A 15204-nucleotide genomic window follows, 5' to 3' on the forward strand; every position below is an offset into this window, starting at 1 on the left:
AAAATCTTAACTATAATGTCATATTATAATGTGCCAATGTGAGTGATCTTTGTTTTGCTTTCACGCTTAAAATACTCAACTGATCCGAATGAAGTTTTATCATGGAAGGACATAAGATATTGGGTATTTCTAGGTGCATTAAATGAAATTAAAATAAAAAAAGAAAGGTGGGGTTCCGGGGTTTCAATTTGATAATTCGCACCTTATATGACCAATTTAATTTCATTTGATTTCAAGGTAATGCAATCAAACACGAATTGATAGCCTAGTGGTTAGAGAACCTGACTACGAAGCTTGAGGTCCCGGGTTCGATTCCCGTATCGGGCAGATATTTGTATGAAAAATACAAATGTTTGTTCTCGGGTCTTGGGTGTTTAATATGTATTTAAGTATGTATCTATCTATATAATTATATTTATCCGTTGCTTAGTACCCATAACACATGCTTTGCTGAGCTTACTTTGGGACTAGGTCAATTGGTGTGAATTGTCCCGTGACATTTATTTATTTATTATTTATTTATTTAAACACCATCATCATGTTTGTTGTTTACTGTAATTCTTTAATGTCTGTTCTATGGTTGTTCAGTTATGTCGATGATATTGTGTTCAAGAAAAGGGATAGTATTGAGGAAACCTATGTTTCATATTGAAATGTAAAAACATATCGTCAGCTCCCGGGCTAACTTAATTTTATATATTTTGCATGAAATTCTATACTAATTGAGAATTTAATAACACTATTTTATAACATTAATATTTGTATTAGAGAATTCCTCAGGAGCGTAACTTAATACAGAACCCAGACGGTAATTATGTTAAGATTTCGAAGTTAAAATTGTGCAAAACAATGGAATTTAATTTTCAACTGAATAAGACTAAAACTAATTTTACTTTTGATCTGGAAAATAATAGATTATTTTAGTAACTTTCGTAGTTAATTTTATTGTGTACTTCTAACCTTCATGAAGTCTTAGCATTATTTAAATAAGAGTCCTTTATTTATATTAAGTTAAAATATACTTGTATATATATTTTTTTAAGAAAGAAAAAAATATTGCCACAAAAATAACACTAAAATAATACATTCCTGCCGTGTCACGCCTAAGTAACGTAAATTGAGATACGTTAACACAGCTAAATCGTCTTTTCTAATACTATTCTATCGCATACATGTCAGTTATTTCTAATCAGCTATTTTTATTTGTATTTCTAGTTTTCTTTCTATTTTAGTTCTATAGATAGCAATGAACTAAAACAATTGCTTTGCTCACCCGAAACCTTATGATAGCTAAGTTAATGCAAGATATGCGTGTTCATGCAGTTCCTCCACCTCCTCACTGCAAGAACACACACAAATCACACAAACCATATACCACCAACCACCACACTACACTGACACGTTTCGACCTCAACCAGAGCTCATCTTCAGAGCAACACCACCGTACACCATGCTACCAGATGTTAGACTAACAAACACAAAATATATAATAGTGCTAACAAACCAAAACAAACTTACTATTAAAAACGTTCAAATGGTAGTGTTGCTCTGAAGATGAGCTCTGGTTGAGTTTGTTTGGCCCATTTGAGGAATATCAATACGGTTTCCGCACCACAAAGGTTTCACCTTGGTATGTAATTCAGTTTCTCAACTGGCATAAATATCTGCCACAGCGGAGCGTGCAAAAATATCTGGTCCTTCCAGCCTTAGAAATATAAGTATCAGATATTTGTTGTATCAACCATTGCAGTGCTACTGATGACTGTACCCTTTAAGCTAATGATTTGAATAGGTGAATTAATTCTTAACCATCTTAATAACAATTAAATCCAATGTTACCCTCTCGCTTCAAAAGATCAAAATGTCCCATGTGTAGATACGTCATCGTTTTGACCTACATCCCGACACGGTGTGAAAGAGATTAATGCCGAAGAAAACCCACCGTGTGGCGTATTATTTTAATTAAATTTAATCTCGCCAACATCTGTCGCCTCTGCGCATTACTATTGAAACTCGATTAGAAGTCGTATGAATATTTTAACACGGAAATCCGATTTAAGTGGGCAAAAAGAGAGAAGGAGATAGTTAAATATAAAATAAAACGGCTTTTTATTGAATACTACAATAGTGAGCAATACAGAAAACTAAAGTACATTCGCCAATACCCTAGTGCAAGTTTTCGGTTACAAAATTACGTCTCGATCGCGTTCCCGTTAAAATCTCAATTTGTATGGAAACACGAACATCGCGCTGTTCATGTTTCCATACAAATTGAGATATAAACGCGAACGCGATCGAGACGTATTTTGTAACCGAAAACTTACACTAAGTGTACTGATATTTCGGAGCTACCAACGTGATCGAAAATATCAAAATCTTAATAATAATAGAGTGCATGTGCCGATATTTTTGACCAGCTTGGCCGTTCCGAAATATCTAATGGCGACTGTACAGTCAAACCATTTGATTTATAACCCACCGTAGAACGTTTTCACAATTTTTGTTAGTTCTTTACCTCAAAAGCATTATTTCCTTGTAAGTAGTGATTCACTAAATCGCATTTCACCTCGATCGTATATTTCGCATTTATAATATTTAGTGGGATATTTTTCTTATTGCTTACTGACTTGTTTATCCTAATCTACTGGAATGCCAAACTATGTTATGCCGTATTTTTGAAGGAACCGCTCCTTAAGAGCGCGCAAACATTTTGTCCCAACTCGTCACTGGCGCGATCTCCTTCCCGCGGCCCGTGTTTCGCCCGCACACTACTACGGTTTGCTGTGTGCGTACGATGCGAGCGTTGCTGAGGCGGAGACGAGCGGAGCGGAGAGGAGATGAGTAGGGATCAACCAATCCCTACACGTCTGATGATAATGAGGCGGAGACGAGATGTGGATTCAACTAATATGATTGGTCGATCCCAACACGTCTCCTCTCCGCTCCGCTCGTCTCCGCTTACGATCGAGAACTAAAAGAATTTCTTTGCTCACCCGCGACCTTATGACAGCTAAGTTTATGCAAGATAATGCGTGTTCATGCAGTTTAGTTTGTAGCATGGTGTTCGGTTGTGTTGCTCTGAAGATGAGCTCTGGTTAAGTTCGAACGCATCAGTGTAGTGTAGTGGTTTTGTGTGTCTTACAGTGTGGAGATGGAGGAACGAGGAGGGTGAGCAAAGAAATTCTTTTAGTTCATTGATATGGACCTCCGCGAAGTAACGCCTGATTCAATTAATTATTACTATCGAGTTCTAAAATTAAAGATATTGTGACAATAGTAAGGCCATCATTTACATATCGTTATCCGTGATAGACGGTTAGTTACCCCCTACTGTGTTATGTACTATTACCCTACACTAGCTTACCCTTTGGATATCGTTACGACTATACCAGGGATATTATTATGTTATTTAGTTATTAACGACTAGCTTTACCTGCTGCTTCGCACGTGTAAACTATTAAATCCAGCAGTTGGATTTAAATTCCAGGATTACATTAAATTATTATGGAAATTCTCAAAAATTATAGGTGCGCCAAATTTCATAAAAATTGCAAATTCGATTATTGAAACTTCGAAAATGTATCTCATACAATTTTACACACTAATGATTATTATACATTTTTATTTTAGAGAATATCATTTGGAACTCCGAATTTATTATATTATAATGTCATTCAACATAAATTCTTTATTACTACAATTTATGTATATATCATTATTCAACATATCGATTTTAGGCAATAACATTTGTTATTATATATATTTTAAAATATACCTTTGTTTACTCCTAATCTATCCATACATAAATGCAAGTAAATTAAAACTAAGAAACTAAAAAGCCAAATAAGCTAGTTAGGTTAGAACTGCGACCGTCACGGAACCGAAATCCTGCCAGAAAAGTGGAAGATGATTATATGAAATAAGTATATAAATAAAGAAATTCTGCCAAATAACATTATAGTTAGGTATAAATAAAATCTCAGTGATGACATTATGAGTAAGTAATCGAATAAAAAATTGTATATGAGCCAATATGGACCCAAAAATTATATCGTGGGCTGAGGTTTCGAGATTTTATCCCGGTTCAGTAAAAATGTTGGGATCAAAAGTAGCTTATGTGTTATTCCAGATAAATGAAACCGGTTCAGCGGTTTGAGTGTGAAGAGTAACAGGCCGACACAGACAGGCTTAGGATTTAGAGTACCTAGGTATATTATTAATAAGGACTACTTCACTTCGAATAAACTTTTCCAATTTCGTTCATTTTCCATGTAGCTTTATTTACCATTTATCTTATAGAGTATTCGCTTTTTTAATTATACATTTTATTTACTTACTACAAACAGTGTTTACCAAGACAGGTCATTGCCTTGTTTGGAGGTCGGAATGTAAGATTTTTTTATTGACTGTGCAATACAAATATTTTTTGCATCATTTCATTTCACAAGCTCTTGCCCGTGACTCCGTCTACGAACATTTCATGTATCGCTATCTCGAGGGAACTCTACAATTTTCCAGGATAAAACTCCTTCGTCATTCCCCGGACTCAAACTATCTCTATACCAAATATCCTCTAAATTGGTTCAACGGCTTAAGCGTGAATTATATTAGTATGGCTATGGCAGTATGGATTAGCATGGACCAGGATAATTATCCTCCAGTAACTTTGTATGTATCAGTACTGTGTCACTCGTAGAATAATGACAGAAGAAATTAAGGCTAGACACTGACAATTGAGACGAGACTGTGTTTCGCTTTTGTAATTGTTTGTAATATGTTTTTTGTTTATGTTGGATTTAATGTAAATAATTTTGTATTTATTTTCTCTCTTTTGAGTATTTATGTTTATTTCTCTTTACCGCACGTAATTTTCACTGCCTGCTTATCGTCTATATAAAAAAATGTATTCTATTAACTAGGTTAGCTAGAAGAGATCCCTTTTTAGGGAAAAGCTCGCCTTTGTTCTCCTCTCTGTATATTTTTCTTTTTATGTGCAATAAAGTGTTTACATATACATACATACATAACTTAGTAGGCGGCAACGGCAACCTTTACCATGGTCCTATCATCGGTTCGTGACGTCAAACAGTTATGTGGGTGTACAACGTCAACTGAAAACTTCACTTAAAACAGATCTAAAAATAACTGAGCACTGGACTTGTTATTTTAATACGTAATAAAGAAAACTTGGATGAGCTCTGGAAAAATACTTCGCAACAGCCCATTGCAGTGGTCAAACAAACCTGATGAGGCTTTCAGTAACGGCACAGGATCTAAATTTGGCGAGTGAATGATAATTTTGTGAGGCCCTATCACCACACATTCATCATCATTATATCAGCTGTAGGACGTCCACTGTTGGACATTGGTCTCCCCCATAAACCTCCAGTTGCTTCGGTTGGAAGTAGCCTGCATCCAGCGTAAACCTGCGGCTTTAGGTCATCCGATCTCGTTAGTGGACATCCTACGCTGCGCTTGCGCGGTCTCCATTCGAGAACTTTTCGGCCCTAACGGTCATCTATTTTCCGTGCTATATGGCACCGAAGCACCTGGAGGTCTATGGGTGAGGAGTGAGCTATCGTTTCGCCAAGTTACGCAGATTGTGGTTTCGCCGATTATTCGGTAGGAAGAATACTCGTAGCGATATGCAGAGTTACGTTTAATCGATTGTCTGTTTCGTAATTGTTTCAGTTAACCGAACAAATGTTCGTCGAACAATGGTAATTAAGAGTATTTTTAACAAAAACTTATTCTTCCCAGGTATGGATATTCGGCAACGTCTGGTGCTCCGTCTGGCTGGCAGTGGACGTGTGGATGTGCACTGCCTCCATTCTGAACCTGTGCGCCATCTCCCTGGACCGCTACGTGGCTGTCACCAGGCCTGTTAGCTACCCCAGCATCATGAGCCGGAGGCGGGCGAAGGCTTTGATCGGCGGACTGTGGGTGCTGTCGTTCGTCATCTGTTTCCCGCCACTTGTCGGGTGGAAGGACAAAAAGGTAATGGATAACCTAATCAACTTAGACAATAGAGAATAGAAATATAAGTTACTGGTTAAATTAATCACTCTAACCTTGAGTATCATCATCATCAGTCTACAGCAGTCCACTGCTGGACATAGGCTTCTTCCATGGCGTGCCATGGAAGCCACACCCCGTCACACTCTGTCTTCAGCCCCTCGCATCCATCCGCCGCCAGCGACCCTCTTAAGATCCGTCCGCCGTGCCTCAGGACGCCCTAGGTACACTACGTTTTCCCGTCCGTGGTCTCCATTTTGAGAACTCGTCTGCTCCGCCGTTCATCGGTCCTGCGACAGACGTGGCCAGTCCAACGCGACTTCAGCGAACTAATTCTTTAAGCAACGTCGGTGATTTACGTTCTTTGTCGAATAATGTGATTTAGGATTTTATCCTTCAAAGAAACCCCTAGGGTACACTACATAAATACGAAAAACGAAATTCCGAAAGTCGGAATCACGAACTTCAAAATACCGATTTTTATAATTCCGAATGTTTTAAAACTCCTAATATGACTATTCCGATTCTTCATAACTCCGATTTTTATAAATCCGAAAATTAAAAATACCTAATGTTTAAAATTACGATTTTCAAAATTCCGAATTTTAATAAACCGAACAATAAGAAGTCCGACTCAATAATAATCCGAAATATCAAAAATACGAATTCCGATTACTAAAATACCGATTTTCAAAATTCCGAATATCATTACACCGATCAATAATAAATCCCGACATATTAACTTAAGCTATGTATAGTTTAGATTGGCCTAAAACAGTATTTACTGTTATTGATTTTCAGCAATGTGACACAAGGTCGACTTGATTGATATTAATTCGAGATTCAAAATCAAGCTTCCGATTATTAAAACCACGAAGTTACGAATTAGCGATGTCATTTCGGAAAATTGATAATCGGAATACTGTATTTCGGGCCAATAACATTTCGTGCATTTTCATTCTTCGGAATTTTAAAAATCGGATATAAAAAAAACGATATTTTGAAATTCGGAAAAATAAATTTCGTGTTTTTAAGTAATCGGAATTATATGTCTTAGGAATTGTGAAAATCGGAGTTTTGGAAATCGGAATTAGCAAATTCGGAATAAAATATTTCGGAGTATTTGGGTGTTCCCAAACCCCTAGCATTGCTCTCTCCATAGCCCGGCAGTCAAGGTCCACGTATCGGCTCCGTAGGTTAATACTGGTAAGAGGCACTGGTTGAAGACTTTCGTCTTTAGGCACTGAGGGATGCCTGACGATATATTTATTAGGTGACAGATATTTTGGTGATCGAATTTTGATGATCAAACTATAATTTAGGATACAGGTTTACATTCATCTGATGACTCATACTTAGAGACAGATTTGATTAATTTGATGACCAATATATTTCTTAGGGATAGATATAATAATTATATAGGGTATCGCAGTTAGTTTAGTGACAAATCTAAATTTAAGTGACAGAAAATATAGTTCCCTTTAAAATCTGTTTACCTTCGTGATTTTATTTATAATTTAAATCGCCCGAAAAGTTACAGACGTAGGTTGACAAAGGATGGTGAATTTTAAAGCAGAGTATCTTTTTAGTTTCGTTTCAAATGTCAACTTTGAGGTGAATGAGGTAGAGTTGTTTTTAGTGTAATTTATGTATGTCTAAAGCCTCTTCCACACTTGTGTCAGTTTGTACTTGTATGTCTTGTCGTATTCGAATTAATTCCTTATCCTTACTAATCTTAATATTTTATAATATAACTAGCGGACCCGTCAGACATTGTCCAGCCCAAAAAACACTACAATAAAATTATGATAACATACCAACAACAGCGCCATCTAGCGGGTCCAATTGCGTTTTCAAACCATCAATCGGTTGTTTTGCCGTATCAATAATTATTGCCAATATTTATCTAGGCAAATATAAAATAACTAACTTATTGTAAGTGTGTGGGGATGAGGGGGTCTGCACTATAACTGACAGTTACGAAACCCATGAACATTTTGTATGGGAAAATGTTTTTTCCTTTATTTAATTACTTCACTAGGTTCTTGGATGGTTTGAAAACACTATTGGGCCCGGTAGAGTTGCTGCTGTCGGTGTGTTATCGTATTTAATGTAGTGCTTTTCCAGGCAGGGCAATGTCTGCCGGGTCCGCTAGTAGGGTAGACCGGGGACAATAGTACTAGCTAGTTGTACTACGTCCTTCCCCGGGACTCAACCTATCTGTATACTAAATTCACCTAAAATCGGTTCTATGGTTTAGACGTGACTGGGTAACAAACAAACAGACTTATAAACTTTCGCATTTATAATAGTGGGCTTAGTGGGCTTCAAATAGGTTTGTTTATGTTATGCCCACTTCTTTTCGACATGAGCCTCCATAATAACGCCTGAAACTATGCAGTTAAACGTGAGTCTGGTGGGGCTCGGGGAGTTAAGTATACCTTATTAGTTATTTAAACGGTGCTACGCTAATTGTAAGCTGCCAGCCTGATCACTTTGTGTCAGGATTCAATTTAAACGTCACTGTATTGATCACTTTGAGGCGGGTGATCATGATCGATCACGATTAATAATTATTGAGATAATTTCAATGGCATTTGGTGATGGTAACTTCGGCAATTAGGTGTATTATTTGATTCATTATATGAACAGGTTTGTTGTGTTGCGATTAAACCTTAATCTTACTTAATATTATAAACGCGAAAGTTTGTATGGATGGTTGTTTATTTGGATGTATGTTCGTTACTCTTTCACGCAAAAAGTAGTTAACGGATTTGAATGGAATTTGGCACACGGGTAATATATACCCTGGATTAACATATAGGCTTCTTTTTATCTCGATATTTCCACGGGATAGGGATAAAATTTCGAAATAATAACCGCTGGGTTTAGAGTCATGAAATTTGGTATGTAGGTAGCTGGACATCTGAAATAATATATAGGCTACTTTTTAGCCCGATATTCCCACGGGATAGGGATAAAATCTTGAAATAACAACCGCTGGGCTTGAGTCATGAAATTTGGGATGTAGGTAGCTCTGGACGTCTGGAATAACACGTAAGCTACTTTTTATCCCGATATTCCCACGGGATAGGGACAAAATCTTGAAATTTCAACCGCTGGGTTTAGAGTATCGACATTTTGGATAGTTGGTCTTGACACAACCTCAATGAAGACCACGATCTAAATGAAATTGAGAATGAATTTGAGTTAATTTAAAATTTCGTTTCTTTTATCTTTTCATTGTACTCGTAGTGTCTACTCTTGTGTCTGATATCCTGTCATTCGTTCAAAGGTTGACTGGAAGAGATCCCTTTAAGGGATAAGCTCGCCTTTGTACATCTTATTATCCTGTGTTCTGTTATTTTCATGTGTTTTATGTACAATAAAGAGTTACAATACAATACAATAAATTTTGGGAATTCCCAGAGGAATTTTGTAAAATCCCGAAATTTCAATTACTTATAACTAGATCGAATAGTTTAGGCGTGCGAAGCAGCGGGAAGCTGATTAGATCAATTTACTACAATGGTAAATAGCAAAATTTCCATTCGCTTCTTTTCCCACTAGCTTTTTTTACTGAAGCTTTATTTTTATATTAAAGACCGGCTTTCGTCGACTGTGCAATAACGAATACTGAAGTTATTTGATCACATCTCCAGGAATGTGAACTCAATGGAGAGATTGGTGGTTCAGGGGCAGGCGGAAGGCAAGAGGGCACTCGGCCGATCACCAACTCGCTGGACAGACCTGATTAAAAAATCGGCCAAAAGCGTGTCGGACACGCCCAAAATAGGGTTCCGTAGCCATTAGGAAAAAAATAAGTAATATTTTTTTTAAGGATTTCGTATTTTATACGGAATCTTCCAAGTTTAGGTATATTTTATACCTTAGGCTGCTATTTACTCTTAAACTACTAATAATTCTCAAGCAAACTTAGCCGTTATAGTTTTCTTTGTAAGTTTGATATACTACCATCCTGATTTTTTTCAAATTCAATTTAATGAAAATCTTCTTAGCAAACCCCTAATGGTTTTAAAAGACCAATCCTACAATACCCCACACTATAGGGTTGGATGAGAAAAAAAAATCACCCCCACTTTATGTCTATGGGAGGTAACCTAAAAAATTTTTTTTTTAATTTTTTATTGTACTATTTTGTCGGCATAGTTTACATATAATATATCCGTGCAAAATTACAGCTTTCTAGCATTGATAGTCCCTGAGCAAAGCCGCGGACAGACAGACAGACAGACAGAGAAAAAATGCGATTGCGAAAATAAGCTTCATTAAAAAAAACACAGTAGGAAAAAAACGTTTGGGAAAAAATGCAAATGGTTTAGCTACTAGAAAATAACTAGTAAATTTATCTAACTAACTGTGTATTAGGCGGGCTTATTTCATGTCCAGATACTTACACAAGTAACCTAAATCTTAACCTCAATTTTCTCCAACAGCCCGAGGAAGCGGAGCTCAAGGACGGCTGGTCTCCCAACCCTCACTGTCCCTGGACGTGTGAGCTGACCAATGATGCAGGATACGTCGTTTACTCAGCATTGGGCTCCTTCTATATCCCCATGTTCGTGATGCTGTTCTTCTATTGGAGGATATACAAGGCTGCTGTCAGGACCACGAAGGCTATTAACCAGGGGTTTCGGACTACTAAAGGTAATTCAGTCATTATCATCAACCCCCGACGCAAAATGAGGGTTGTTATAAGTTTGGCACCGTAGTTAAACGGGTGGACTGATTTGAATGCGGTTTTTTTATTATTTGAAAGCAGGTTTTCTAGCAATGGTTCTCAGATACGTTTTATCATAATCAGTTCAGCCGTTTTTGAGATATTGAACTTTGAAGTGACAATGTCGGGGTTTTCCAACTATTTGTTGGTTAGGTTATATCATGAACATCTTCACAGCTACACGATTAAACAGCTGGCGGTTTTTATTAATTCATGATGAATTACATCTTAAAACACATTTGGTACGGTCAAGCAGACAGACAAACATGCGAAATATCGCTAGATAGCGTTAGTATCGAGGGATCCGTTTGACGTTGCAATCTTAGCGCGATTGGCTCGTGTCATCAATCACAAACGTGGCTAGTATTCATACACAACTAAGAAGTTTCTGAACTGCTTAAGCAGTGTTTCCACCAGAGATGGGCGAGGATGTGTTGTGAGGAATATGTTTTTCATTAGCCAATAGAAACGGTTCATTTACCTCGCCTCGCTCTGCTCAGCTGTTTCCACCAGAGGTGTGCTGTGCGAGGATGTGTAAATGAAGCGTTTCCATTGGTTAGTGAAAAACACATCCTCGCACATTATTGGTGGGAACGCTGCTTCAGGCTTAAAAGCTTAAAAGGCTTATTGTTATTATTATAAATCACTATTTCAGGCAAAGGTCTGGGAAGCCGCTTCGACGACAATCGACTGACATTGCGCATACACCGAGGTCGGGGATCCACAAGACCTCACGGGTCTCCTCTGTCCACTGCTTCCAATCATTCCACCAGCACCTCCCTTAGCGCCAGCCCAGAGAGACTGCGTAGGTGAGGACAATATACCATATCGTCAACGTATCAGTCACAAGACGTAGGCCTCTCCTTAAGATAAGTTTTATACTACCTGCAACCAATGGTATCCCGCATTTCTAACCAAATCTTCGACACGTCATGCTCTTGGACTTGAAACCGTCAAATTTACCACAAGCGTCATTTTTACAAAGTAGGCATATATGTTTATTGTACGATTGAGGGGAGTAAAATCATGGGAAAAGCTAGTAAAAAGTACTCATATTCATACTCCTTTATTGGTAATATCATTATTACATGTCATTTTGTTAAATTATTCCTAATATATTATTCTAAAGCTAATAAAGCTAGTAAAACTATGTTTTGTTTTACATACCCGGTTTACTACATACAAGCAGATTCAATTTTTGGTTTTATCATCTCACACAAAAAAGACCAGAAGGGTTCAGGAAGAAAGCTTAGCTTTTAGAGTAACTGGAAAGCTATGCCCCGATATTCAAACGTTGCTTATTCTTCTAGGCATTCAAGCGCCCGGCGGGCTCATGAGAAAGTGAAGATATCTGTCTCATATCCATCCTCGGAGCAGATCTGCCAGACGCACGAGAACTCTCGCTCGCCGAGCCGATCTCCCAGCCCTTCCCTCTACGCAGTACACTATGAGAGAGATGGCAGGTTAGCTCGTAGCCCTAACACAAAAAGACAGGTCGTAACTGACTGATTGACTGACTCATCAACACTTAATGATGTGTGTGTTAAGAATGGATCTTGCAAAGTTCTTTAAAAAGAAGTTCTGTGAAAAGGGTGAAGCCCCAGACGCAAGCTAGTTATAGAAAAACATAATAATATATATACTCAGCGGCACAAAATTTGGCCCATCCTTCACACAAAATTACCGATTCTACATACATTTGAGGACCAGATTTTTTTTGCCGCCCAGTAAATATAGTGGTTTTACAAACGAGATAATCATGAGTTGGTAAATTTTTTATCCCATACGAAGTATTACGATGGTCATGATGGGCTTAGATCAGCAATCTCTTTTAGTAATGTCGTAGTCCTTACCCGATGATCAATCTTTAACCAATTGCTTACTTATTTTTTTACTATTCAGTAACTTTTTACTATCATGTGAGGCAATTATACTTTACAAATTCAATTTCTTAAGTCTGACTTGAATCACAAGTCAGAATATAATTGACAATAATTCATTTAGCACGACAACAACAGCTTTAGAAAGAATTCTATTCTGTTGACCAGGAAAGGTAAAATTTCCAAATACACGGTACTTTCAAATTTCTACCTAAAAACGATGCCAGAACCTAAAGTTCTGGTGCATAAAAATGTTTCTTCTTTATCTTTGCAGAGAGCTAACAGAGAGCAGGCTGCGAGTTCGGCCGCCTCATCATTTAGCTCCAGGGCCCTTGTACGACGAGTTTGACGACAAACCTCGAGCGACACGCAGAATGGGAAAGAGGAATATTAAGGCGCAAGTGAGTATTATTATTGGAGACAACGGAAAGCACTTCGTAATAGGACAAACTTTTTCATTAAAAATAATCGTATGCTCTCCTCTCTCTCACAGTAAACAAATTTACTTTACTAAGCAGTAAAGGTACGATACAAACTTTCCTCCATCCCGTTTCATTGTAGGAGGCCATTTGATTCCCATTATGTCGCTGCTCATTGATGTTAAGGCTAAATTGTTGGTAACAAATTAGCCTTTACGACTTGATTGATAGTTAATTATGTTGTTTTATATAATAGTAAAGTTTACTGACATGCTAATGCCCAATAGAGATACCCTGCTGCCATCCCTATTGGGAGTGACGAGCACTCGCACGTTTACCTTATTATAAATAATAGTCTATGGAGCTACTTTTATTTTTATTGTTTTTCGAGTCACTAAAACCAAGACTTAACGACCTTGTAAGCTTTGGCGTGCTCCTTAGCAGTTCTTCTTATGCTCTGTATCTCTGTTACGTTTGTTAATGTACTTAACCTATTTTTTTTTCAGGTAAAACGCTTTAAAATGGAGACGAAAGCCGCCAAGACTCTCGGCATAATAGTGGGTGGCTTCGTCTTCTGCTGGCTGCCTTTCTTCAGCGTGTACGTCGTGCGGGCTTTTTGCGGTGACTGTGTGCCTTCCATCATGTTCTCCGTGCTGTTCTGGCTTGGATACTGCAATTCTGCCATCAATCCGCTTATTTATGCGCTATTCTCCAAGGACTTTAGGTAAGGTCTTATTGAATTCGTGTTGGACTGCGTAGTACTAGTACTGATGACAATACGATGATACCTATAGTAGTATCAAGCTGATCTGATGATTGAATCGGAAGCTAGATATTGAAACTCCAAGATAGAACGACATAACCAAGCCGTGTTTGAGCTTGTTAGAATGTTCTTTGGATGTATTTTGACTAAAGATCAAAAATGATGAATGATAGATAGATAGATAAAGCGTTTGCAGGGACACAAAGGTACAATCAAAATTACAGAAATTATATTGTTTTATACTGATGATGGAACAGTTAGACATTTACCATTAAAACATGTTAATTCTTTCAAACTATAATAATTTATTATCGTACGGTAAATGATGCGAGTTGAAAGAGACAGTTTATGCGGTTGTGAGCACCTTAGTATTAATACATGGTAATACGGCCTCGATTGAAGCAAATTTAATCATTACAGAAACTTGTTTAAACCGTTTTTGTCTAAAAACTTTTGAAACTGTTTTATGTTATGTAAGAGGTGCGGCTGTTTCACTTAGTACATACGCCGTAGAAAGAGCGAGAGAGCTGGTAGGTGCGTTTGAAAATTGAGGTGTGCTACATACTTAGGTATATCAATATTATAGAGGAAAGCAACAAGTTCTTTCTACAATCCAACCAACCTCTCTATTCCAGGTTCGCTTTCAAGCGTATCATCTGCAAGTGCTTCTGTGGCCGGGGCGGCACGCGGCGGCAGTCGGACGGCTCCGCTCGCCGCACTGAACCAAAGCCGCACGAGACGTCGCTGGAAGACCAGGATCAGTCCAACAGCACCAGCAACGACAGGTGCAGTAGAGAAACGAACTTCCTTTGCAGTCCTGATTAGTTTTGATACGTGGACATTCAAGAAAGGAGTGGAAAAGAGGACAAGGGAAAGTCGACAACGTAGCAGCTGTTTACCAATAAACCCGAGTGGTTCTTCGTCTACTATGCTGTAAAATACGACAGGTAATGTTAGGGGGAAATGGTAGGGGTAGTCAAACGAGTCTACGTGGTGGACTAAACCCATTTCGCACAAGACATCGCTGGAAGACCAGAATCAAACTCCAGGATCAGGAGGACTAGTACCCGATAACGCCAGCAATGACAGGTATAGCAATAGTTGCTGTGATAGTAAACGGCAGTTAGATGGAACCACAATCTGGACTATATCCAAGCCATACGAGGCGCTGCTGAAAGATCAGGATCAGTCCAACAGCGCCAGCAACAACAGGTACAGTAGAGAAACGAACTTTTTTGCAGTCCCGATTGGTTTCTATACGAGAGCATTCAATGGAGGAGAGAAAGTCGACAACGCACCAGTTATTTTCCATTAGGTAGGATTCTTACCCACTTCCAATGGTCAAATTGACAATACAAGGCAATACTACCAGTTTTTTGCTCTCAC

The 15204-nt window shown here is 38.1% G+C and overlaps 1 protein-coding gene across 1 annotated transcript in view; it reads left to right on the forward strand.

Annotated features, from left to right (window-relative positions):
* Positions 1-15204, forward strand: part of Oamb (Octopamine receptor in mushroom bodies) — a 182182-nt gene that overhangs the window by 165611 nt on the left and 1367 nt on the right. The window contains exons 5-10 of the mRNA XM_074107037.1: positions 10473-10683; positions 11412-11565; positions 12067-12219; positions 12911-13037; positions 13562-13779; positions 14454-14603. Coding sequence (XP_073963138.1) covers positions 10473-10683; positions 11412-11565; positions 12067-12219; positions 12911-13037; positions 13562-13779; positions 14454-14603 — 1013 coding nt within the window. The remainder of the gene's footprint in view (positions 1-10472; positions 10684-11411; positions 11566-12066; positions 12220-12910; positions 13038-13561; positions 13780-14453; positions 14604-15204) is intronic.

Source organism: Choristoneura fumiferana, chromosome 25, assembly GCF_025370935.1.
Source record: "Choristoneura fumiferana chromosome 25, NRCan_CFum_1, whole genome shotgun sequence".
Taxonomy (NCBI): domain Eukaryota; kingdom Metazoa; phylum Arthropoda; class Insecta; order Lepidoptera; family Tortricidae; genus Choristoneura; species Choristoneura fumiferana.